The sequence below is a fragment of the Oncorhynchus kisutch genome, unplaced genomic scaffold (genome assembly GCF_002021735.2).
Source record: "Oncorhynchus kisutch isolate 150728-3 unplaced genomic scaffold, Okis_V2 scaffold1112, whole genome shotgun sequence".
NCBI classification, from domain to species: domain Eukaryota; kingdom Metazoa; phylum Chordata; class Actinopteri; order Salmoniformes; family Salmonidae; genus Oncorhynchus; species Oncorhynchus kisutch.
The window spans coordinates 27,717-53,740 of NW_022263057.1; the positions used below are offsets into that span (position 1 = coordinate 27,717).

Here is a 26,024-nt window from a genome sequence, read left to right on the forward strand (position 1 = left end):
ACAGCCTGCTGCCTGGCCTGCACCCTATTTCATTGTGGTGCTAGAGGAGTTAGAGCCCTGTCTATGTTGGTAGATAAGATGAGAGCACCCCTCCAGCTAGGATGGAGTCCGTCACTCCTCCGCAGGTCAGGCTTGGTCCTGTTTGTGGGTGAGTCCCAGAAAGAGGGCCAATTATATACAAAATTCTATCTTTTGGGAGGGGCAGAAACCAGTTTTCATCCAGCGATTGAGTTGTGAGACTCTGCTGTAGAGCTCATCACTCCCCCTAACTGGGAGGGGGCCAGAGACAATTACTCAATGCCGACACATCTTTCTAGCTGATTTACACGCTGAAGCTATGTTGCGCTTGGTGATCTCTGACTGTTTCATCCTAATATCGTTGGTGCCGACGTGGATAACAATATCTCTATACTCGCCAGTTTGAGCTTTAGCCAGCACCATCTTCAGATTAGCCTTAACGTCGGTTGCCCTGCCACCTGGTAAACAGTGTATGATCGCTGGATGATTCGTTTTAAGTCTAATACTGCGGGTAATGGAGTCGCCAATGACGAGAGTTTTCAATTTGTCAGAGCTAATGGTGGGAAGCTTCGGCGTCTCAGACCCCGTAACGGGAGGAGTAGAGACAAGAGAAGGCTCGGCCTCTGACTCCGACTCGTTGCTTAATGGGGAAAACCGGTTGAAAGTTTGTCGGCTGAATGAGCGACACCGGTTGAGCATTCCTACAGCATTACCCTCCAGAAACCGTGAGAAAGTTGTCCGGCTGCGGGGACCGTGCGAGGGGATTTATACTAACGTTACTATCTGTACTTACTGGTGGCACAGACGCTGTTTCATCCTTTCCTACACAGAAATTACCCTTGCCTAACGATTGCGTCTGAAGCTGGGCTTGTAGCACAGTTGTATCCTCACCGTAAGGCGATCGTTCTCCTGTATGAGTACAGCGACTGCAATTAGAAGGCATCATGTTAATGTTACTTAGCTTCGGCTGTTGGAGGTCCTGACGAACCATGTCCAGATAAAGCGTCTGGAGTATTCTGTGTTATGCACTATAGCCTGTTACCATATGTGATTTAATATTATCTGCTGTTGGCTTGTGTGGATGTATGTGTTATGCAACATAGCTGACTTGAACCCTTGTTAACAGTTTCAGGGCCATGGGCCTTTCTCATGATGGAAAAATACATAACATGAAGGCCGGACCTGTGCAATGAGTTGGGGGGGGCACATTCAGAACGTAGTGTTGCGAGAACAGTCTTGTTAGATAACAGGAGCCAGGTGCCTGATAACTGCATATCTACAACGACTGACCGCTGAAGCGCTTAGAGGGCTGGGACCAGCCTCTGCGCCAACAATCAACGATTGGGCGTGGTTTAGACTCACCCAGCCTAGTCTCTACTCTGACAGGCCGGCTCGGAAGCAGGAACTACTTCTGTCAGAGTATATTAAATATCTTTGTCAGGAACAAGTCAGTTCTGTTTTGCCCTGCGAGGTGGGACAGAGAGCCCGTATATACGAAAATTGCATTTACCACTTACTGCTTAGCTAATAAAAAATACATAGCATACGTCGGTGCCTCATTTTTATATTTTTCCTGATACCAGATTCGAATTGACGCAACCCTGACACGAGGGGAAAAACCAAAAATATAAACGGTAATTATAAAGTAAAAACCGTAAAGTTGTCATGTAGCAAAGTAGGCAACAAAACACACAGCAACACGTAAACAAGTCTGCAAGTTGTGACCGGAAATGGCGTCAAAATGCTGTTTGAGGTATCATGTGATGCTACTAGCATAAATGGACCAACACTGAGCAAATGTAGCTTAAGTCAAATGGTAATTTAAAACACAGGGGTCAGTAATATTGCTGGCGCATGGATATAATGCAAAATAAATGTTGCCATCACCCCAGTTACTCAAGTCAGGTCATAGACCTCAGCTCCAAGTAGGAACCACCAAAACAATACAGAGGACACAAGTATTACAGTTAATGTTTATTTGAGCCAAAACAAGCAAATGCAGTTACACACTGGACTAGAGTACCCGTTAACTATTGCATGTCCCACGTCAGATATCCATGGCGTCGTCGCCGGACGGGCCGGTGGCAGCTTCAGAGGTGGCGTCGTCGCCGGACGGGCCGGTGGCAGCTTCAGAGGTGGCGTCGTCAGAGGACGGGCCGGTGGCAGCTTCAGAGGTGGCGTCGTCAGAGGACGGGCCGGTGGCAGCTTCAGAGGTGGCGTCGTCGCCGGACGGGCCGGTGGCAGCTTCAGAGGTGGCGTCGTCGCCGGACGGGCCGGAGGCAGCTTCAGAGGTGGCGTCGTCGCCGGACGGGCCGGTGGCAGCTTCAGAGGTGGCGTCGTCGCCGGACGGGCCGGTGGCAGCTTCAGAGGTGGCGTCGTCGCCGGACGGGCCGGTGGCAGCTTCAGAGGTGGCGTCGTCGCCGGACGGGCCGGTGGCAGCTTCAGAGGTGGCGTCGTCGCCGGACGGGCCGGTGGCAGCTTCAGAGGTGGCGTCGTCGCCGGACGGGCCGGTGGCAGCTTCAGAGGTGGCGTCGTCGCCGGACGGGCCGGTGGCAGCTTCAGAGGTGGCGTCGTCGCCGGACGGGCCGGTGGCAGCTTCAGAGGTGGCGTCGTCGCCGGACGGGCCGGTGGCAGCTTCAGAGGTGGCGTCGTCAGAGGACGGGCCGGTGGCAGCTTCAGAGGTGGCGTCGTCAGAGGACGGGCCGGTGGCAGCTTCAGAGGTGGCGTCGTCGCCGGACGGGCCGGTGGCAGCTTCAGAGGTGGCGTCGTCGCCGGACGGGCCGGTGGCAGCTTCAGAGGTGGCGTCGTCGCCGGACGGGCCGGTGGCAGCTTCAGAGGTGGCGTCGTCAGAGGACGGGCCGGTGGCAGCTTCAGAGGTGGCGTCGTCAGAGGACGGGCCGGTGGCGTCGTCAGAGGACGGGCCGGTGGCAGCTTCAGAGGTGGCGTCGTCAGAGGACGGGCCGGTGGCAGCTTCAGAGGTGGCGTCGTCAGAGGACGGGCCGGTGGCAGCTTCAGAGGTGGCGTCGTCAGAGGACGGGCCGGTGGCAGCTTCAGAGGTGGCGTCGTCGCCAGAGGACGGGCCGGTGGCAGCTACAGAGGTGGCGTCGCCAGAGGACGGGCCGGTGGCAGCTACAGAGGACGGGCCGGTGGCAGCTACAGAGGTGGCGTCGTCAGAGGACGGGCCGGTGGCAGCTTCAGAGGTGGCGTCGTCAGAGGACGGGCCGGTGGCAGCTACAGAGGTGGCGTCGTCGCCGGACGGGCCGGTGGCAGCTTCAGAGGTGGCGTCGTCGCCGGACGGGCCGGTGGCAGCTTCAGAGGTGGCGTCGTCGCCGGACGGGCCGGTGGCAGCTTCAGAGGTGGCGTCGTCGCCGGACGGGCCGGTGGCAGCTTCAGAGGTGGCGTCGTCGCCGGACGGGCCGGTGGCAGCTTCAGAGGTGGCGTCGTCGCCGGACGGGCCGGTGGCGGCTTCGTCGCCGGACGGGCCGGTGGCGGCGTCGTCGCCGGACGGGCCGGTGGCAGCTTCAGAGGTGGCGTCGTCGCCGGACGGGCCGGTGGCAGCTTCAGAGGTGGCGTCGTCGCCGGACGGGCCGGTGGCAGCTTCAGAGGTGGCGTCGTCGTCAGAGGTGGCGTCGTCGCCAGACGGGCCGGTGGCAGCTTCAGAGGTGGCGTCGTCAGAGGACGGGCCGGTGGCAGCTACAGAGGTGGCGTCGTCGCCGGACGGGCCGGTGGCAGCTTCAGAGGTGGCGTCGTCGCCGGACGGGCCGGTGGCAGCTTCAGAGGTGGCGTCGTCGCCGGACGGGCCGGTGGCAGCTTCAGAGGTGGCGTCGTCGCCGGACGGGCCGGTGGCAGCTTCAGAGGTGGCGTCGTCGCCGGACGGGCCGGTGGCAGCTTCAGAGGTGGCGTCGTCGCCGGACGGGCCGGTGGCAGCTTCAGAGGTGGCGTCGTCGCCGGACGGGCCGGTGGCAGCTTCGTCGCCGGACGGGCCGGTGGCGGCGTCGTCGCCGGACGGGCCGGTGGCAGCTTCAGAGGTGGCGTCGTCGCCGGACGGGCCGGTGGCAGCTTCAGAGGTGGCGTCGTCGCCGGACGGGCCGGTGGCAGCTTCAGAGGTGGCGTCGTCGCCGGACGGGCCGGTGGCAGCTTCAGAGGTGGCGTCGTCGTCAGAGGTGGCGTCGTCAGAGGACGGGCCGGTGGCAGCTTCAGAGGTGGCGTCGTCAGAGGACGGGCCGGTGGCAGCTTCAGAGGTGGCGTCGTCAGAGGACGGGCCGGTGGCAGCGTCAGAGGTGGCGTCGTCGCCAGACGGGCCGGTGGCAGCGTCAGAGGTGGCGTCGTCAGAGGACGGGCCGGTGGCAGCTTCAGAGGTGGCGTCGTCAGAGGACGGGCCGGTGGCAGCTTCAGAGGTGGCGTCGTCAGAGGACGGGCCGGTGGCAGCTTCAGAGGTGGCGTCGTCGTCAGAGGTGGCGTCGTCAGAGGACGGGCCGGTGGCAGCTTCAGAGGTGGCGTCGTCAGAGGACGGGCCGGTGGCAGCTTCAGAGGTGGCGTCGTCAGAGGACGGGCCGGTGGCAGCGTCAGAGGTGGCGTCGTCGCCAGACGGGCCGGTGGCAGCGTCAGAGGTGGCGTCGCCAGAGGACGGGCCGGTGGCAGCTTCAGAGGTGGCGTCGTCAGAGGACGGGCCGGTGGCAGCTTCAGAGGTGGCGTCGTCAGAGGACGGGCCGGTGGCAGCTTCAGAGGTGGCGTCGTCAGAGGACGGGCCGGTGGCAGCTTCAGAGGTGGCGTCGTCAGAGGACGGGCCGGTGGCAGCTTCAGAGGTGGCGTCGTCAGAGGACGGGCCGGTGGCAGCTTCAGAGGTGGCGTCGTCAGAGGACGGGCCGGTGGCAGCTTCAGAGGTGGCGTCGTCAGAGGACGGGCCGGTGGCAGCTTCAGAGGTGGCGTCGTCAGAGGACGGGCCGGTGGCAGCGTCAGAGGTGGCGTCGTCGCCAGAGGACGGGCCGGTGGCAGCTTCAGAGGTGGCGTCGTCAGAGGACGGGCCGGTGGCAGCTTCAGAGGTGGCGTCGTCAGAGGACGGGCCGGTGGCAGCTTCAGAGGTGGCGTCGTCAGAGGACGGGCCGGTGGCAGCTTCAGAGGTGGCGTCGTCAGAGGACGGCCGGGTGGCAGCTTCAGAGGTGGCGTCGTCAGAGGACGGGGCCGGTGGCAGCTTCAGAGGTGGCGTCGTCAGAGGACGGGCCGGTGGCAGCTTCAGAGGTGGCGTCGTCAGAGGACGGGCCGGTGGCAGCTTCAGAGGTGGCGTCGTCAGAGGACGGGCCGGTGGCAGCGTCAGAGGTGGCGTCGTCAGAGGACGGGCCGGTGGCAGCGTCAGAGGTGGCGTCGTCAGAGGACGGGCCGGTGGCAGCTTCAGAGGTGGCGTCGTCAGAGGACGGGCCGGTGGCAGCTTCAGAGGTGGCGTCGTCAGAGGACGGGCCGGTGGCAGCTTCAGAGGTGGCGTCGTCAGAGGACGGGCCGGTGGCAGCTTCAGAGGTGGCGTCGTCAGAGGACGGGCCGGTGGCAGCTTCAGAGGTGAGGTCGTCAGAGGACGGGCCGGTGGCAGCTTCAGAGGTGGCGTCGTCAGAGGACATGTGCCTCAGCTTCTCCTCAGAGGACAGGGCATCATTTGCCGGAGAACTACCATGGTTTGGAGAAGCTTGGGATTCTACTTCATTGGTCTCTAAATACTCTTGAGAAAAAACAAAAGGAACAGTTGGGTATTCTACAGCAACACATCTGTTCTACACGGTCTAGGCCAAATTGCTAATCGAATTTTGAGCAACATGAAGCCAACAGTTTTCAAAGTATATGTTTCAGGCCGTACCTTCTCTGGTTTGTTTCGCGTCAGACCCTATGGATCGGAGCAAGGCCAGGGCATGCACAATGGAGACGTCATTTGATGACAGCTCTGAAAAATTTAGGTTTAGGTACACAAGCAAAAGGTTTGACAACATTATTTAGACTGAGTTACTCTATGCTGTTGAATGAGTGTCAAACACAGCAGCACCATAGACAGTGACAAAGAACATAGCTAGAAGGGTTGTGGAAAGAAACACTTACCTCCAAGTCTCCTCTGCAGAGAGACTTGATCTTGCTTCTGGGACTTTCCAACAGGGTAACAAGAAACTGAGGAGAAAGTGTTGACAGAAGTTGAGTTCACACAAAATAGCTACATATATTAATAGCAGTGAAGAATAAAAGATGACCAACGCGGAAGATACAGACAGTCAAATATTAATACCCAACTTATAAAGTTAAGCATATTTACCAAACAAATCCCTTAAACATTAGTGAACCAACCTTTGACAACCCCCACAGTCATCACAACGAGCAGCAATTCTCTCACACCTCCCATGATCATGAAAATAGTCTGTGTTATCAACAGGTAATGTCTTCCCATGGCCTGTATGAGGCTTATATAGGCCACTAATGACCGTTTACCTGACAAACATGGCTTAACGATCAATTAACAAGCTTGATTGAGTTGTTACGTTCAGATAGAAATAGACCATGTAGAACACATGTTGATTCTTATCAAGTTGGTGGGCAGGCAATCTTTTCTACTCCATATATTGCATTTATATCTGTAATGATTAACCCTAATGGTCTCAGATCAGCAGTAGAAAGAAGTAGGCCTAATTATTTTAGGTGTAATCTTCAAAGATATTAGGGGGAAATAAACACTGTACCCAAATCCACGTTTTACAATGCTCCTGGGAAATGGGTAGGCCTCCACCTATAGTCCTTCACAGTTTTACAGCTGTGATATATTTATTTATTTACATAGATCACATACATAAATAAATATGATAGCTGTAGGTAGCGTTGAGATAAAATTCCCATATTCTATTGCTACTAACATAAATCCTAATATATCATGTTTTCCTCATTTGCTCTGTAGGAGGTTCGTCATATGAAGGACATTCAAGTGGATGTGACCCCTAACCTGCAATAGGGGCTCAGTGAGGTGACAGACATCCTATAATGGATCTCCAGCTAGTGTCTGAGGACCTGGAGAAGGCTGTGTCTACAGCTGTGGGGCAGGACAAGCATGGTAACCTAACCTCACTGTATGAAGGATTTTATTGTTATGGATAGTCATCTCCAATCTGTTCAAATATCACTGTTGTTGATAACACACATTACCAAAATGATTCACACTTGTCTTCCTATTTCCACATAATCTGTCATGGTTCCCCACCCCAACAGGGCATAAAACCAACCTCTCTTTATTGCTACTGCTAATACACCCAAATCCAACAGCGTTCGAGAACCCTGCTCGCAGTGCCAACTGTTAGGTTCTAATTCTCAGAGTAAAAACTCGACGGACACTATGAATGCTTGAACCAAGTTTATTCTTCCCAGAGGGTCAAGACAGCTGCATTAGACAAAAAACATATTCACACAAGCACTGATATTTAATCCTCTCTCCTATGCTGAGTCTCCTCCTACACATCTAAACAGTCAATGCATCTCTGTTGCTAGACAGAACCTTAGTGATATCTGTTCTTCCTCACTTCATCTGACCTGACCGCTACCCCAAAGTGCTCACTCCTCCCCAACTCAAGGCTGACATGGTGATTGGTACCAGACTGTGTCTCTTCTCATCCCAGAGGATCCCACCCATAGGATGCCTGATGGCTAACAAAAACATATCCGGACATAATATAAACGTTATACATTAAGCTCTCTCCCTCAGTGACATGAATTCGTATATTTCATATTCTCAGAACCCAACAGTAGGTTTTAAGGTGTGGCTGCATGTTTGTCGTGGACGCATCGTCACTCTTGATGTTCTTTTTCCAAGTCTGAACTGGCCGTTCTTCTCTTTCCTCGACTAATTGAAACCTCAGGGACAGACATCCTGAACGAATCTGATGTCAGAGCTCCCATCAGCCCTCTACACCTCGCTGTGAGTAAAGCCTACCTGCTCCTGTAGTGGTCTCCATATGACAAATGGCACCCTATTCCCTATTTAGTACACTACGTTTGATCAGATCCTTATAGGCCCTGATCAAAAGTAGTTCACTACATAGGGAATAGGGTGCTATCTGGGATGCAAGCATGGTGTAGATTTTCCACAGGAAGTTGACTGTCCAGACAGACTCACACACCATATTCCGATCTATTCCTGATTAGTGTAAAATACATGCATATTCTACACAGTGATGATGAGGATGATTTCCTTATTTTGCCATTTGAGTTAATCAACCTCAGAGGAGAAGTAGAGTGTTTGTTTCTCAATCCCACGCTTGACAGGAACCTCCGATGTTTATGCTGGGCAGGAGCAAAAATGGGCTCCCGATTGAAAGACTCTGGTCTACTTTAGAGGTCTAGCACTGTATTTCTGTTCAGGTGTACCACTGGTCTACTCTAGGACATTGATTATATTAAGAGTGAATATCTATTCATGCGTACCACAGTCACCACCATGCTATGGAGGTCCTGGTTCAGTCTCTGCTGGATCTAGACGTGAGGGACAGCCAGGGGCGCACCCCTCTGGACCTGGCTGCCTTAAAAAGCCTTGTGGAGTGTGTTGACGTCCTCATCAACCAGGAAGCCTCCATCCTGGTTAAAGACTTCACTCTGAAGAGGACCCCCATCCACGCTGCAGGTAGACATAAGGATATCACATAGAGCTTCTGTAATTAAAAAGTTTTCCTGACCAAGATGGCCATTTGTTTGGTCATGTTGCTAGGACGACTATGTCCACTCTAGGGATGGTATCGTGTGAAAATGCCCACGAGACACTGATCTAAGGTCATTTTTTGTCATGTTCTCCACTAATGATTGAGGATCTAGGGAGGGTAAGCTGATCCTAGATCAGTGCACAGGGGAGACTTCTATCCAGAGCCAGGTACACAGCTAGCAAGTGACAGGCTTCAATGGCCTCAGCCCCAAAATTCTTTATTATCTGCTGTGTTAACATCATGAGGATGTCATCTACCAACACCACTGTTCTTGAAATCTGTCTGTTCATGTGAAGGTTATAGTCGTCCAGCAATCTGCTCATATCCTCTCTGTTGATCCTCCTCTAGCTACCAATGGTCAATCATCTGACATTCTTATATCCTCTTGTTGATCCTCCTCTAGCTACCAATGGTCAATCATCTGACATTCTTATATTCTCTCTGTTTATCCTCCTCTCGCTACCAATGGTCAATCATCTCACATTCTTATATCTTCTCAGTTTTTCCATCTCTAGCTACTGAAGGTCAATCATCTCACATTGTTATATCCTCTCTGTTTATCTTCCTCTAGCAACCAACGGACATTCGGAGTGTTTGCGTTTGCTGATTGGAAATGCTGACATCCAGAGTACAGTGGACATTCAAGACGGAATAGTCACTTGGGTTTTGGATACAATTCCTGAAATAAAGAGATTTTGAAACTGGGGCTGCATCCAAAATGGCAACCTGTACCCTACTTGGTACAGTACTTTAAACCAAAGTCCTATGGGCTCAGGTCAAGAGTAGTGTACCATATAGGGAATAGGTTGCCATTTGGGACTCAGCCTGGTTACTACCAGTTTGTAATATGACCTGTTGTCTTGTGTATCAGAACCCCTCTGATGCTGTCGGTGCTGAGCGGACACAGACTGTGTGTACTCCCTGTTCAACAAGGGAGCAAGCGTAGAAGCCAAAGACAAATGGCACAGAACAGCTCTACACAGAAGGGTTGTGAGGAGAGTTGGCTGTACGCGCTCACACACAGAAAGAGAGGGGGAGGCTTGTTCTGATCTAGGGATGGGGCCATTGAAATACTAGGGATGGCTTTGGTGTGGGATCTAGCATGGAATATAAATTATGCCCAAATATACCTATTATGATTCCTTATTATTTAATTGATTATAAATTATTCAAATCCATTCTTGTCTCCCCTCCCTTCCCTTCCTCCTAGGCGGTGACTTTTCACGAGGAGTGCAGCACAGTGCCAGCTTCCTGGTTCGGGAAGGTAAGGGGCGGAGCCATGTCCACCTGGTGGCGGCGTCCGGACACATCGGGATACTGGGGTGGCTCCTACACACCGCCCAGTCAGTGTGGACCCTCCCCGTCATCACAGACAACCAGGGCTACACGCCACTACACTTGGCCTGCTACAACGGTATGTACTGGACAGAGGGACAGCGAAGTGGGCCAGAGGCCACAAACAAATACACACATAAACATAGCGTGTCTTAAATCACCACAGCCAGCTTCAGGAGGGCACGAACCGAGACAGTCCGCACAGGAACCTTAAGAGTCCCTCAGACAGAGAGAGAGAAGAGGGAGGGATAGGGGGAGGCACAACAGGCCCACACTCATCCTCTCATACCACCAGGTTCCCTTCCAGCAGATACTGCACTTCAGAGGAACTGCTGCTGCTATACCCCATCTTTACCTTTACCCACAAAGGTCCTAAACGGTAGAAAGTGTCCGGCCAACAGACAGACGCACACCTTATGACGGCAATAACCTGTAGTCCAAGGGGATAGTAGCACTTCACTGAGAGCAAAACAGACAGGGACCAAAAGATGTGGAAGAAGCATTTTCAAAACCTGTTTTGACTGTAGAAATTGGGCTGAGTGTTTGTGCTGAGAAAAGACATAAGGAGTGATGTTTCATTTAAGTTTCATGAGAGTGATTGTCATGTTTATCCGCACACTAAGACAGTCAGAACGCACCTAGCCTCTTGTCTGTAATCCATGTGGGAGGAGGGGAAATCATACATTCTGTATGAACAAATATTTTTATAAAATCATTCATGTCTTTTTTTATTCCCACAGGCTCTGTGGGAATAAAAAAATGGTAGCATTTGCTCTGATGAGTAATTGTAAAGATTTAATGCATCCCAAAAGGAACCCTATACTGAATAGTACACTACTGTTGAACAGGGTCCATAGGGTTCTGGTCAAAAGCAGTGCCATTTAGGATGCTGGTATGTGAACAACAGGACTTTTTGATGGGACATATTACATTATTAAACCTACCTGTCCTTTGGCCTCTAGAAAGTAAATGATTCATTAATGTATTCTTTCTTGTGATATTTATGTCATCATTTTGTGCCTTCGTTAGTTACTGAGGGGAGGTTAGGAGAGTAGGGGCACCTGTATGAGCGACGAGAGCTGGTTTTACATGTAAGTATTCACTAATAGGAAACCAAGTCAGTTAGGAGAGAAGACTAGTAGACACCCAGCAGAGTAATTGAAATGCAAGTTGTCAACCGTGATATTAGTTAGCACTGACACCATTAACCCCGATTCTAGCAACATCCTCATATGTACCAACCCCAAACACTCAGTTACACAACCATCAAGTTAAAATGAACTAGAACCCATTCCACATCATGTCAAATCAAAATAACATCAAATGTATTTATATAGCCCTTCGTACATCAGCTGATATCTCAAAGTGCTGTACAGAAACCCAGCCTAAAACCCCAAACAGCAAGCAATGCAGGTGTAGAAGCACGGTGGCTAGGAAAAACTCCCTAGAAAGGCCAAAACCTAGGAAGAAACCTAGAGTGGAACCAGGCTATGTGGGGTGGCCAGTCCTCTTCTGGCTGTGCCGTGTGGAGATTATAACAGAACATGGCCAAGATGTTCATAAATGACCAGCATGGTCAAATAATAATAATCACAGGCAGAACAGTTGAAACTGGAGCAGCAGCACGGCCAGGTGGACTGGGGACAGCAAGGAGTCATCATGCCAGGTAGTCCTGAAGCATGGTCCTAGGGCTCAGGTCCTCCGAGAGAGAGAGAGAAAGAAAGAGAGAAAGAGAAAATTAGAGAGAGCATACTTAAATTCACACAGGACACCGGATAGGACAGGAGAAGTACTCCAGATATAACAAACTGACCCTTGCCCCCCGACACATAAACTACTGCAGCATAAATACTGGAGGCTGAGACAGGAGGGGTCAGGAGACACTGTGGCCCCATCCGATGACACCCCCGGACAGGGCCAAACAGTAAGGATATAACCCCACCCACTTTGCCAAAGCACAGCCCCCACACCACTAGAGGGATATCTTCAACCACCAACTTACCATCCTGAGACAAGGCCCGAGTGTAGCCCACAAAGATCTCCGCCACGGCACAACCCAAGGGAGGGCGCCAACCCAGACAGGAAGATCACATCACCCCTCCTAGGCACGGTATGAAAGAGCCCTAGTAAGCCAGTAACTCAGCCCCTGTTAATAGGGTTAGAGGCAGAGAATCCCAGTGGAAAGAGGGGAGCCGGCCAGGCAGAGACAGCAAGGGCGGTTCGTTGCTCCAGAGCCTTTCCGTTCACCTTCACACTCCTGGGCCAGACTACACTCCATCATATGACCCACTGAAGAGAAGGTTGAGACCGGGTTTGCGTCTCTCACATGGGTAGGCAGACCATTCCATAAAAATGGAGCTCTATAGGAGAAAGCCCTGCCTCCAGCTGTTTGCTTAGAAATTCTAGGGACGATTAGGAGGCCTGCGTCTTGTGACCGTGTAGGTATGTATGGCAGGACCAAATCAGAGAGATAGCAGTAAAACCTTGAAATCAGCCCTTGCCTTGACAGGAGGCCAGTGTAGGGAGGCTAGCACTGGAGTAATATGATATATTTTTGGGGTTCTAGTCAGGATCCTATTTAGCACTAACTGAAGTTTATTTAGTGCTTTATCCGGGTAGCCGGAAAGTAGAGCAGTAGTGCATTGCAGTAGTCTAACCTAGAAGTGACAAAAGCATGGATACATTTTTCGGCATCATTTTTGGACAGAAAGTTAGATTTTTGCAATGTTACGTAGATGGAAAAAAGCTGTCCTTGAAACAGTCTTGATATGTTCTTCAAAAGAGAGATCAGGGTCCAGAGTAACGCCGAGGGCCTTCGCAGTTTTATTTGAGACGACTGTACAGCCATTAAGATTAATTGTCAGATTCAACAGAAGATCTCTTTGTTTCTTGGGACCTAGAACAAGCATCTCTGTTTTGTCCGAGTTTAAAAGTAGAAAGTTTGCAGCCATCCACTTCCTTATGTCTGAAACACATGCTTCTAGCGAGGGCAATTTTGTGGCTTCACCATGTTTCATTGAAATGTTCAGCTGTGTGTCATCTGCATAGCAGTGAAAGTTAACATTATGTTTTCGAATGACATCCCCAAGAGGTAAAATATATAGTGAAATCAATCGTGGTCCTAAAAACGGAACCTTGAGGAACATCGAAATTTACAGTTGATTTGTCAGAGGACAAACAATTCAGAGAGACAAACTGATATCTTTCCGACAGATAAGATCTAAACCAGGCCAGAACTTGTCCGTATGGACCAATTTGGGTTTCCAATCTCTCCAAAAGAATGTGGTGATCGATGGTATCAAAAGCAGCACTAAGGTCTAGGAGCACGAGAACAGATGCAGAGCCCCGGTCTGATGCCATTAAAAGGTCATTTACCACCTTCACAAGTGCAGTCTCAGTGCTATGATGGGGTCTAAAACCAGACTGAAGCATTTCGTATACATTGTTTGTCTTCAGGAAGGCAGTGAGTTGCTGCGCAACAGCCTTTTCTAAAAATGTTGAGAGGAATGGAAGATTCGATATAGGCCGATAGTTTTTTATATTTTCTGGGTCAAGGTTTGGCTTTTTCAAGAGAGGCTTTATTACTGCCACTTTTAGTGAGTTTGGTACACATCCGGTGGATAGAGATCTGTTTATTATGTTCAACATAGGAGGGCCAAGCACAGGAAGCAGCTCTTTCAGTAGTTTAGTTGGAATAGGGTCCAGTATGGATCTTGAAGGTTTAGAGGCCATGATCATTTTCATCGTTGTGTCAAGAGATATAGTACTAAAACACTTGAGTGTCTCTCTTGATCCTAGGTCCTGGCAGAGTTGTGCAGACTCAGGACAAATGAGCTTTGAAGGAATACGCAGATTTAAAGAGGAGTCCGTAATTTGCTTTCTAATAATCATCTTTTCCTCAAAGAGGTTCATGAATTTATTACTGCTGAGGTGAAAGCCATCCTCTCTTGGGGAATGCTGCTTTGTAGTTAGCTTTGCTTTGCGACAGTATCAAAAAGGAATTTCGGATTGTTCTTATTTTCCTCAATTAAGTTGGAAAAATAGGATGATCGAGCAGCAGCAAGGGCTCTTCGATACTGCACGGTACTGTCTTTCCAAGCTAGTCGGAAGACTTCCAGTTTGGTGTGGCGTCATTTCCGTTCCAATTTTCTGGAAGCTTGCTTCAGAGCTCGGGTATTTTCTATATGCCAGGGAGCTAGTTTCTTATGAGAAATGTTTTTAGTTTTTAGGGTTGCAACTGCATCTAGGGTATTGCGCAAGGTTAAATTGAGTTCCTCAGTTAGGTGGTTAACTGATTTTTGTCCTCTGGCGTCCTTGGGTAGACAGAGGGAGTCTGGAAGGACATCAAATAATCTTTGTGTCATCTGTGAATTTATAGCATGACTTTTGATGTTCCTTGGTTGCGGTCTGAGCAGATTATTTGTTGCAATTGCAAATGTAATAAAATGGTGGTCCGATAGTCCAGGATTGTGAGGAAAAACATTAAGATCCACAACATTTATCCCATGGGACAAAACTAGGCCCAGAGTATGACTGTGACAGTGAGTAGGTCCAGAGACATGTTGGACAAAACCCACTGAGTCGATGATGAAAGCCTTTTGGAATGGGTCTGTGGACTTTTCCATGTCAATATTAAAGTCACCAAAAATTTGAAGTAGGCTACATAGATTTCATGACTAGAAGCTCAAAAGATGAAAACGTCTTTTTTGTTTGTTTGTACATTTCAATTTGCTATCGTAAATGTTAGCAACACCTCCGCGGGATGCACGAGGGATATGGTCACTAGTGTAGCCAGGAGGTGAGGCCTCATTTAACACAGTAAATTCATCAGGCTAAAGCCATGTTTCAATCAGGCCAATCACATCAAGATTATGATCAGTTCATTGACTATAATTGCCTTTGAAGTAAGGGATATGACATTAAGTAGCCCTATTTTGAGATGTGAGGTATCATGATCTCTTTCAATAATGACAGGAATGGAGGAGGTCTTTATCCTAGTGAGATTGCTAAGGCGAACACCGCCACGTTTAGTTTTGTCCAACCTAGGTCGAGGCACAGACACGGTCTCAATGGAGATAGCTGAGCTGACTACACTGACTGTGCTAGTGGCAGACTGGCTAACAGCCTGCTGCCTGGCCTGCACCCTATTTCATTGTGGTGCTAGAGGAGTTAGAGCCCTGTCTATGTTGGTAGATAAGATGAGAGCACCCCTCCAGCTAGGATGGAGTCCGTCACTCCTCCGCAGGTCAGGCTTGGTCCTGTTTGTGGGTGAGTCCCAGAAAGAGGGCCAATTATATACAAAATTCTATCTTTTGGGAGGGGCAGAAACCAGTTTTCATCCAGCGATTGAGTTGTGAGACTCTGCTGTAGAGCTCATCACTCCCCCTAACTGGGAGGGGGCCAGAGACAATTACTCAATGCCGACACATCTTTCTAGCTGATTTACACGCTGAAGCTATGTTGCGCTTGGTGATCTCTGACTGTTTCATCCTAATATCGTTGGTGCCGACGTGGATAACAATATCTCTATACTCGCCAGTTTGAGCTTTAGCCAGCACCATCTTCAGATTAGCCTTAACGTCGGTTGCCCTGCCGCCTGGTAAACAGTGTATGATCGCTGGATGATTCGTTTTAAGTCTAATACTGCGGGTAATGGAGTCGCCAATGACGAGAGTTTTCAATTTGTCAGAGCTAATGGTGGGAAGCTTCGGCGTCTCAGACCCCGTAACGGGAGGAGTAGAGACAAGAGAAGGCTCGGCCTCTGACTCCGACTCGTTGCTTAATGGGGAAAACCGGTTGAAAGTTTGTCGGCTGAATGAGCGACACCGGTTGAGCATTCCTACAGCATTACCCTCCAGAAACCGTGAGAAAGTTGTCCGGCTGCGGGGACCGTGCGAGGGGATTTATACTAACGTTACTATCTGTACTTACTGGTGGCACAGACGCTGTTTCATCCTTTCCTACACAGAAATTACCCTTGCCTAACGATTGCGTCTGAAGCTGGGCTTGTAGCACAGTTGTATCCTCACCGTAAGGCGATCGTTCTCCTGTATGAGTACAGCGACTGCAATTAGAAGGCATCATGTTAATGTTACTTAGCTTCGGCTGTTGGAGGTCCTGACGAACCATGTCCAGATAAAGCGTCCGGAGTATGAGGATTCTGTGTTATGCACTATAGCCCGTTACCATATGTGATTTAATATTATCTGCTGTTGGCTTGTGTGGATGTATGTATGTGTTATGCAACATAGCTGACTTGAACCCTTGTTAACAGTTTCAGGGCCATGGGCCTTTCTCATGATGGAAAAATACATAACATGAAGGCCGGACCTGTGCAATGAGTTGGGGGGGGCACATTCAGAACGTAGTGTTGCGAGAACAGTCTTGTTAGATAACAGGAGCCAGGTGCCTGATAACTGCATATCTACAACGACTGACCGCTGAAGCGCTTAGAGGGCTGGGACCAGCCTCTGCGCCAACAATCAACGATTGGGCGTGGTTTAGACTCACCCAGCCTAGTCTCTACTCTGACAGGCCGGCTCGGAAGCAGGAACTACTTCTGTCAGAGTATATTAAATATCTTTGTCAGGAACAAGTCAGTTCTGTTTTGCCCTGCGAGGTGGGACAGAGAGCCCGTATATACGAAAATTGCATTTACCACTTACTGCTTAGCTAATAAAAAATACATAGCATACGTCGGTGCCTCATTTTTATATTTTTCCTGATACCAGATTCGAATTGACGCAACCCTGACACGAGGGGAAAAACCAAAAATATAAACGGTAATTATAAAGTAAAAACCGTAAAGTTGTCATGTAGCAAAGTAGGCAACAAAACACACAGCAACACGTAAACAAGTCTGCAAGTTGTGACCGGAAATGGCGTCAAAATGCTGTGTGAGGTATCATGTGATGCTACTAGCATAAATGGACCAACACTGAGCAAATGTAGCTTAAGTCAAATGGTAATTTAAAACACAGGGGTCAGAGTAATATTGCTGGCGCATGGATATAATGCAAAATAAATGTTGCCATCACCCCAGTTACTCAAGTCAGGTCATAGACCTCAGCTCCAAGTAGGAACCACCAAAACAATACAGAGGACACAAGTATTACAGTTAATGTTTATTTGAGCCAAAACAAGCAAATGCAGTTACACACTGGACTAGAGTACCCGTTAACTATTGCATGTCCCACGTCAGATATCCATGGCGTCGTCGCCAGACGGGCCGGTGGCAGCTTCAGAGGTGGCGTCGTCAGAGGACGGGCCGGTGGCAGCTTCAGAGGTGGCGTCGTCGCCGGACGGGCCGATGGCAGCTTCAGAGGTGGCGTCGTCGCCGGACGGGCCGGTGGCAGCTTCAGAGGTGGCGTCGTCAGAGGACGGGCCGGTGGCAGCTACAGAGGTGGCGTCGTCAGAGGACGGGCCGGTGGCAGCTTCAGAGGTGGCGTCGTCGCCAGACGGGCCGGTGGCAGCTTCAGAGGTGGCGTCGTCGCCAGACGGGCCGGTGGCAGCTTCAGAGGTGGCGTCGTCGCCAGACGGGCCGGTGGCAGCTTCAGAGGTGGCGTCGCCAGAGGACGGGCCGGTGGCAGCTACAGAGGACGGGCCGGTGGCAGCTACAGAGGACGGGCCGGTGGCAGCTACAGAGGTGGCGTCGTCAGAGGACGGGCCGGTGGCAGCTTCAGAGGTGGCGTCGTCAGAGGACGGGCCGGTGGCAGCTTCAGAGGTGGCGTCGTCAGAGGACGGGCCGGTGGCAGCTACAGAGGTGGCGTCGTCAGAGGACGGGCCGGTGGCAGCTTCAGAGGTGGCGTCGTCGCCGGACGGGCCGGTGGCAGCTTCAGAGGTGGCGTCGTCGCCGGACGGGCCGGTGGCAGCTTCGTCGCCGGACGGGCCGGTGGCAGCTTCGTCGCCGGACGGGCCGGTGGCGGCGTCGTCGCCGGACGGGCCGGTGGCAGCTTCAGAGGTGGCGTCGTCGCCGGACGGGCCGGTGGCAGCTTCAGAGGTGGCGTCGTCGCCGGACGGGCCGGTGGCAGCTTCAGAGGTGGCGTCGTCGCCGGACGGGCCGGTGGCAGCTTCAGAGGTGGCGTCGTCGCCAGACGGGCCGGTGGCAGCTTCAGAGGTGGCGTCGTCGTCAGAGGTGGCGTCGTCGCCAGACGGGCCGGTGGCAGCTTCAGAGGTGGCGTCGTCAGAGGACGGGCCGGTGGCAGCTACAGAGGTGGCGTCGTCGCCGGACGGGCCGGTGGCAGCTTCAGAGGTGGCGTCGTCGCCGGACGGGCCGGTGGCAGCTTCAGAGGTGGCGTCGTCGCCGGACGGGCCGCCGGTGGCAGCTTCAGAGGTGGCGTCGTCGCCGGACGGGCCGGTGGCAGCTTCAGAGGTGGCGTCGTCGCCGGACGGGCCGGTGGCAGCTTCAGAGGTGGCGTCGTCGCCGGACGGGCCGGTGGCAGCTTCAGAGGTGGCGTCGTCGCCGGACGGGCCGGTGGCAGCTTCAGAGGTGGCGTCGTCGCCGGACGGGCCGGTGGCAGCTTCAGAGGTGGCGTCGTCGCCGGACGGGCCGGTGGCAGCTTCAGAGGTGGCGTCGTCGCCAGACGGGCCGGTGGCAGCTTCAGAGGTGGCGTCGTCGTCAGAGGTGGCGTCGTCGCCAGACGGGCCGGTGGCAGCTTCAGAGGTGGCGTCGTCGCCAGACGGGCCGGTGGCAGCGTCAGAGGTGGCGTCGTCGCCAGACGGGCCGGTGGCAGCGCCAGAGGTGGCGTCGTCAGAGGACGGGCCGGTGGTAGCGTCAGAGGTGGCGTCGTCAGAGGACGGGCCGGTGGCAGCTTCAGAGGTGGCGTCGTCGCCAGACGGGCCGGTGGCAGCTTCAGAGGTGGCGTTGTCGTCAGAGGTGGCGTCGTCGCCAGACGGGCCGGTGGCAGCTTCAGAGGTGGCGTCGTCGCCAGACGGGCCGGTGGCAGCTTCAGAGGTGGCGTCGTCGCCAGACGGGCCGGTGGCAGCTTCAGAGGTGGCGTCGTCAGAGGACGGGCCGGTGGCAGCTTCAGAGGTGGCGTCGTCAGAGGACGGGCCGGTGGCAGCTTCAGAGGTGGCGTCGTCAGAGGACGGGCCGGTGGCAGCTTCAGAGGTGGCGTCGTCAGAGGACGGGCCGGTGGCAGCTTCAGAGGTGGCGTCGTCAGAGGACGGGCCGGTGGCAGCTTCAGAGGTGGCGTCGTCAGAGGACGGGCCGGTGGCAGCTTCAGAGGTGGCGTCGTCAGAGGACGGGCCGGTGGCAGCTTCAGAGGTGGCGTCGTCAGAGGACGGGCCGGTGGCAGCTTCAGAGGTGGCGTCGTCAGAGGACGGGCCGGTGGCAGCTTCAGAGGTGGCGTCGTCAGAGGACGGGCCGGTGGCAGCTTCAGAGGTGGCGTCGTCAGAGGACGGGCCGGTGGCAGCTTCAGAGGTGGCGTCGTCAGAGGACGGGCCGGTGGCAGCTTCAGAGGTGGCGTCGTCAGAGGACGGGCCGGTGGCAGCTTCAGAGGTGGCGTCGTCAGAGGACGGGCCGGTGGCAGCTTCAGAGGTGGCGTCGTCAGAGGACGGGCCGGTGGCAGCTTCAGAGGTGGCGTCGTCAGAGGACGGGCCGGTGGCAGCGTCAGAGGTGGCGTCGTCAGAGGACGGGCCGGTGGCAGCGTCAGAGGTGGCGTCGTCAGAGGACGGGCCGGTGGCAGCTTCAGAGGTGGCGTCGTCAGAGGACGGGCCGGTGGCAGCTTCAGAGGTGGCGTCGTCAGAGGACGGGCCGGTGGCAGCTTCAGAGGTGGCGTCGTCAGAGGACGGGCCGGTGGCAGCTTCAGAGGTGGCGTCGTCAGAGGACGGGCCGGTGGCAGCTTCAGAGGTGGCGTCGTCGCCAGACGGGCCGGTGGCAGCGTCAGAGGTGGCGTCGTCAGAGGACGGGCCGGTGGCAGCTTCAGAGGTGGCGTCGTCAGAGGACGGGCCGGTGGCAGCTTCAGAGGTGGCGTCGTCAGAGGACGGGCCGGTGGCAGCTTCAGAGGTGGCGTCGTCAGAGGACGGGCCGGTGGCAGCTTCAGAGGTGGCGTCGTCAGAGGACGGGCCGGTGGCAGCTTCAGAGGTGGCGTCGTCAGAGGACGGGCCGGTGGCAGCTTCAGAGGTGGCGTCGTCAGAGGACGGGCCGGTGGCAGCTTCAGAGGTGGCGTCGCCAGAGGACGGGCCGGTGGCAGCTTCAGAGGTGGCGTCGTCGCCAGACGTGCCGGTGGCAGCTTCAGAGGTGGCGTCGTCGCCAGACGGGCCGGTGGCAGCTTCAGAGGTGGCGTCGTCAGAGGACGGGCCGGTGGCAGCTTCAGAGGTGGCGTCGTCGCCGGACGGGCCGGTGGCAGCTTCAGAGGTGGCGTCGTCGCCGGACGGGCCGGTGGCAGCTTCAGAGGTGGCGTCGTCGCCGGACGGGCCGGTGGCAGCTTCAGAGGTGGCGTCGTCGCCGGACGGGCCGGTGGCAGCTTCAGAGGTGGCGTCGTCAGAGGACGGGCCGGTGGCAGCTTCAGAGGTGGCGTCGTCAGAGGACGGGCCGGTGGCAGCTTCAGAGGTGGCGTCGTCAGAGGACGGGCCGGTGGCGTCGTCAGAGGACGGGCCGGTGGCAGCTTCAGAGGTGGCGTCGTCAGAGGACGGGCCGGTGGCAGCTTCAGAGGTGGCGTCGTCAGAGGACATGTGCCTCAGCTTCTCCTCAGAGGACAGGGCATCATTTGCCGGAGAACTACCATGGTTTGGAGAAGCTTGGGATTCTACTTCATTGGTCTCTAAATACTCTTGAGAAAAAACAAAAGGAACAGTTGGGTATTCTACAGCAACACATCTGTTCTACACGGTCTAGGCCAAATTGCTAATCGAATTTTGAGCAACATGAAGCCAACAGTTTTCAAAGTATATGTTTCAGGCCGTACCTTCTCTGGTTTGTTTCGCGTCAGACCCTATGGATCGGAGCAAGGCCAGGGCATGCACAATGGAGACGTCATTTGATGACAGCTCTGAAAAATTTAGGTTTAGGTACACAAGCAAAAGGTTTGACAACATTATTTAGACTGAGTTACTCTATGCTGTTGAATGAGTGTCAAACACAGCAGCACCATAGACAGTGACAAAGAACATAGCTAGAAGGGTTGTGGAAAGAAACACTTACCTCCAAGTCTCCTCTGCAGAGAGACTTGATCTTGCTTCTGGGACTTTCCAACAGGGTAACAAGAAACTGAGGAGAAAGTGTTGACAGAAGTTGAGTTCACACAAAATAGCTACATATATTAATAGCAGTGAAGAATAAAAGATGACCAACGCGGAAGATACAGACAGTCAAATATTAATACCCAACTTATAAAGTTAAGCATATTTACCAAACAAATCCCTTAAACATTAGTGAACCAACCTTTGACAACCCCCACAGTCATCACAACGAGCAGCAATTCTCTCACACCTCCCATGATCATGAAAATAGTCTGTGTTATCAACAGGTAATGTCTTCCCATGGCCTGTATGAGGCTTATATAGGCCACTAATGACCGTTTACCTGACAAACATGGCTTAACGATCAATTAACAAGCTTGATTGAGTTGTTACGTTCAGATAGAAATAGACCATGTAGAACACATGTTGATTCTTATCAAGTTGGTGGGCAGGCAATCTTTTCTACTCCATATATTGCATTTATATCTGTAATGATTAACCCTAATGGTCTCAGATCAGCAGTAGAAAGAAGTAGGCCTAATTATTTTAGGTGTAATCTTCAAAGATATTAGGGGGAAATAAACACTGTACCCAAATCCACGTTTTACAATGCTCCTGGGAAATGGGTAGGCCTCCACCTATAGTCCTTCACAGTTTTACAGCTGTGATATATTTATTTATTTACATAGATCACATACATAAATAAATATGATAGCTGTAGGTAGCGTTGAGATAAAATTCCCATATTCTATTGCTACTAACATAAATCCTAATATATCATGTTTTCCTCATTTGCTCTGTAGGAGGTTCGTCATATGAAGGACATTCAAGTGGATGTGACCCCTAACCTGCAATAGGGGCTCAGTGAGGTGACAGACATCCTGTAATGGATCTCCAGCTAGTGTCTGAGGACCTGGAGAAGGCTGTGTCTACAGCTGTGGGGCAGGACAAGCATGGTAACCTAACCTCACTGTATGAAGGATTTTATTGTTATGGATAGTCATCTCCAATCTGTTCAAATATCACTGTTGTTGATAACACACATTACCAAAATGATTCACACTTGTCTTCCTATTTCCACATAATCTGTCATGGTTCCCCACCCCAACAGGGCATAAAACCAACCTCTCTTTATTGCTACTGCTAATACACCCAAATCCAACAGCGTTCGAGAACCCTGCTCGCAGTGCCAACTGTTAGGTTCTAATTCTCAGAGTAAAAACTCGACGGACACTATGAATGCTTGAACCAAGTTTATTCTTCCCAGAGGGTCAAGACAGCTGCATTAGACAAAAAACATATTCACACAAGCACTGATATTTAATCCTCTCTCCTATGCTGAGTCTCCTCCTACACATCTAAACAGTCAATGCATCTCTGTTGCTAGACAGAACCTTAGTGATATCTGTTCTTCCTCACTTCATCTGACCTGACCGCTACCCCAAAGTGCTCACTCCTCCCCAACTCAAGGCTGACATGGTGATTGGTACCAGACTGTGTCTCTTCTCATCCCAGAGGATCCCACCCATAGGATGCCTGATGGCTAACAAAAACATATCCGGACATAATATAAACGTTATACATTAAGCTCTCTCCCTCAGTGACATGAATTCGTATATTTCATATTCTCAGAACCCAACAGTAGGTTTTAAGGTGTGGCTGCATGTTTGTCGTGGACGCATCGTCACTCTTGATGTTCTTTTTCCAAGTCTGAACTGGCCGTTCTTCTCTTTCCTCGACTAATTGAAACCTCAGGGACAGACATCCTGAACGAATCTGATGTCAGAGCTCCCATCAGCCCTCTACACCTCGCTGTGAGTAAAGCCTACCTGCTCCTGTAGTGGTCTCCATATGACAAATGGCACCCTATTCCCTATTTAGTACACTACGTTTGATCAGATCCTTATAGGCCCTGATCAAAAGTAGTTCACTACATAGGGAATAGGGTGCTATCTGGGATGCAAGCATGGTGTAGATTTTCCACAGGAAGTTGACTGTCCAGACAGACTCACACACCATATTCCGATCTATTCCTGATTAGTGTAAAATACATGCATATTCTACACAGTGATGATGAGGATGATTTCCTTATTTTGCCATTTGAGTTAATCAACCTCAGAGGAGAAGTAGAGTGTTTGTTTCTCAATCCCACGCTTGACAGGAACCTCCGATGTTTATGCTGGGCAGGAGCAAAAATGGGCTCCCGATTGAAAGACTCTGGTCTACTTTAGAGGTCTAGCACTGTATTTCTGTTCAGGTGTACCACTGGTCTACTCTAGGACATTGATTATATTAAGAGTGAATATCTATTCATGCGTACCACAGTCACCACCATGCTATGGAGGTCCTGGTTCAGTCTCTGCTGGATCTAGACGTGAGGGACAGCCAGGGGCGCACCCCTCTGGACCTGGCTGCCTTAAAAAGCCTTGTGGAGTGTGTTGACGTCCTCATCAACCAGGAAGCCTCCATCCTGGTTAAAGACTTCACTCTGAAGAGGACCCCCATCCACGCTGCAGGTAGACATAAGGATATCACATAGAGCTTCTGTAATTAAAAAGTTTTCCTGACCAAGATGGCCATTTGTTTGGTCATGTTGCTAGGACGACTATGTCCACTCTAGGGATGGTATCGTGTGAAAATGCCCACGAGACACTGATCTAAGGTCATTTTTTGTCATGTTCTCCACTAATGATTGAGGATCTAGGGAGGGTAAGCTGATCCTAGATCAGTGCACAGGGGAGACTTCTATCCAGAGCCAGGTACACAGCTAGCAAGTGACAGGCTTCAATGGCCTCAGCCCCAAAATTCTTTATTATCTGCTGTGTTAACATCATGAGGATGTCATCTACCAACACCACTGTTCTTGAAATCTGTCTGTTCATGTGAAGGTTATAGTCGTCCAGCAATCTGCTCATATCCTCTCTGTTGATCCTCCTCTAGCTACCAATGGTCAATCATCTGACATTCTTATATCCTCTTGTTGATCCTCCTCTAGCTACCAATGGTCAATCATCTGACATTCTTATATTCTCTCTGTTTATCCTCCTCTCGCTACCAATGGTCAATCATCTCACATTCTTATATCTTCTCAGTTTTTCCATCTCTAGCTACTGAAGGTCAATCATCTCACATTGTTATATCCTCTCTGTTTATCTTCCTCTAGCAACCAACGGACATTCGGAGTGTTTGCGTTTGCTGATTGGAAATGCTGACATCCAGAGTACAGTGGACATTCAAGACGGAATAGTCACTTGGGTTTTGGATACAATTCCTGAAATAAAGAGATTTTGAAACTGGGGCTGCATCCAAAATGGCAACCTGTACCCTACTTGGTACAGTACTTTAAACCAAAGTCCTATGGGCTCAGGTCAAGAGTAGTGTACCATATAGGGAATAGGTTGCCATTTGGGACTCAGCCTGGTTACTACCAGTTTGTAATATGACCTGTTGTCTTGTGTATCAGAACCCCTCTGATGCTGTCGGTGCTGAGCGGACACAGACTGTGTGTACTCCCTGTTCAACAAGGGAGCAAGCGTAGAAGCCAAAGACAAATGGCACAGAACAGCTCTACACAGAAGGGTTGTGAGGAGAGTTGGCTGTACGCGCTCACACACAGAAAGAGAGGGGGAGGCTTGTTCTGATCTAGGGATGGGGCCATTGAAATACTAGGGATGGCTTTGGTGTGGGATCTAGCATGGAATATAAATTATGCCCAAATATACCTATTATGATTCCTTATTATTTAATTGATTATAAATTATTCAAATCCATTCTTGTCTCCCCTCCCTTCCCTTCCTCCTAGGCGGTGACTTTTCACGAGGAGTGCAGCACAGTGCCAGCTTCCTGGTTCGGGAAGGTAAGGGGCGGAGCCATGTCCACCTGGTGGCGGCGTCCGGACACATCGGGATACTGGGGTGGCTCCTACACACCGCCCAGTCAGTGTGGACCCTCCCCGTCATCACAGACAACCAGGGCTACACGCCACTACACTTGGCCTGCTACAACGGTATGTACTGGACAGAGGGACAGCGAAGTGGGCCAGAGGCCACAAACAAATACACACATAAACATAGCGTGTCTTAAATCACCACAGCCAGCTTCAGGAGGGCACGAACCGAGACAGTCCGCACAGGAACCTTAAGAGTCCCTCAGACAGAGAGAGAGAAGAGGGAGGGATAGGGGGAGGCACAACAGGCCCACACTCATCCTCTCATACCACCAGGTTCCCTTCCAGCAGATACTGGACTTCAGAGGAACTGCTGCTGCTATACCCCATCTTTACCTTTACCCACAAAGGTCCTAAACGGTAGAAAGTGTCCGGCCAACAGACAGACGCACACCTTATGACGGCAATAACCTGTAGTCCAAGGGGATAGTAGCACTTCACTGAGAGCAAAACAGACAGGGACCAAAAGATGTGGAAGAAGCATTTTCAAAACCTGTTTTGACTGTAGAAATTGGGCTGAGTGTTTGTGCTGAGAAAAGACATAAGGAGTGATGTTTCATTTAAGTTTCATGAGAGTGATTGTCATGTTTATCCGCACACTAAGACAGTCAGAACGCACCTAGCCTCTTGTCTGTAATCCATGTGGGAGGAGGGGAAATCATACATTCTGTATGAACAAATATTTTTATAAAATCATTCATGTCTTTTTTTATTCCCACAGGCTCTGTGGGAATAAAAAAATGGTAGCATTTGCTCTGATGAGTAATTGTAAAGATTTAATGCATCCCAAAAGGAACCCTATACTGAATAGTACACTACTGTTGAACAGGGTCCAT

The 26,024-nt window shown here is 51.7% G+C and overlaps 2 protein-coding genes and 1 pseudogene across 7 annotated transcripts; 1 reads left to right on the forward strand and 2 right to left on the reverse strand.

Moving 5' to 3' along the window:
* Positions 1-1,977: 1,977 nt before the first annotated feature.
* LOC116364632 (polysialoglycoprotein-like) lies at positions 1,978-6,469 on the reverse strand (annotated as a pseudogene).
* Positions 6,470-6,550: 81 nt separating this feature from the next.
* Positions 6,551-25,872, forward strand: LOC116364628 (serine/threonine-protein phosphatase 6 regulatory ankyrin repeat subunit A-like). 6 transcript variants are annotated; one of them, XR_004208025.1, is made up of 9 exons: positions 7,547-7,948; positions 8,460-8,650; positions 9,298-9,732; positions 9,937-10,140; positions 22,046-22,198; positions 22,998-23,056; positions 23,568-23,758; positions 24,406-24,840; positions 25,045-25,872. XR_004208025.1 is itself a non-coding variant. In XM_031817659.1 (4 exons), exons 1-4 carry the CDS (start codon positions 7,021-7,023, stop codon positions 10,273-10,275), a joined length of 381 nt encoding a protein of 126 aa, XP_031673519.1. In that variant the 5' UTR covers positions 6,551-7,020; the 3' UTR covers positions 10,276-10,764. The 6 variants fall into 6 exon arrangements, 4 of the variants coding, with proteins under 4 accessions (XP_031673519.1, XP_031673518.1, XP_031673520.1 ...); XR_004208026.1 differs by lacking the exons at positions 8,460-8,650; positions 9,298-9,732; XM_031817659.1 differs by lacking the exons at positions 8,460-8,650; positions 9,298-9,732; positions 22,046-22,198; ... (2 more) ...; positions 24,406-24,840; positions 25,045-25,872 and adding exons at positions 6,551-7,090; positions 10,228-10,764 and having other exon boundaries at positions 7,890-7,948.
* LOC116364627 (polysialoglycoprotein-like) lies at positions 17,171-21,577 on the reverse strand. The gene is made up of 7 exons (XM_031817656.1): positions 21,445-21,577; positions 21,205-21,270; positions 20,969-21,052; positions 20,719-20,833; positions 20,285-20,580; positions 17,992-18,658; positions 17,171-17,628 (listed from the first exon to the last, which is right to left on the reverse strand). Exons 1-7 carry the CDS (start codon positions 21,542-21,544, stop codon positions 17,259-17,261), a joined length of 1,698 nt encoding a protein of 565 aa, XP_031673516.1. The 5' UTR covers positions 21,545-21,577; the 3' UTR covers positions 17,171-17,258.
* Positions 25,873-26,024: the final 152 nt, after the last annotated feature.

Bases quoted from the DNA above. Each gene is read 5' to 3' on its own strand.
- LOC116364628 (XM_031817657.1), top strand. From the start codon at position 7,021: ATGGATCTCCAGCTAGTGTCTGAGGACCTGGAGAAGGCTGTGTCTACA. The intron at 7,091-7,889 runs GTAACCTAACCT...TTGAAACCTCAG, and splicing joins TGTGGGGCAGGACAAGCATG to GGACAGACATCCTGAACGAA. The intron at 7,949-9,936 runs GTGAGTAAAGCC...CCTTCCTCCTAG, and splicing joins TCAGCCCTCTACACCTCGCT to GCGGTGACTTTTCACGAGGA.
- LOC116364627 (XM_031817656.1), bottom strand. From the start codon at position 21,544: ATGGGAAGACATTACCTGTTGATAACACAGACTATTTTCATGATCATG. The intron at 21,271-21,444 runs GTTGGTTCACTA...CTTTCTCCTCAG, and splicing joins GACTGTGGGGGTTGTCAAAG to TTTCTTGTTACCCTGTTGGA. The intron at 20,834-20,968 runs GTACGGCCTGAA...TTTTTTCTCAAG, and splicing joins CGCGAAACAAACCAGAGAAG to AGTATTTAGAGACCAATGAA.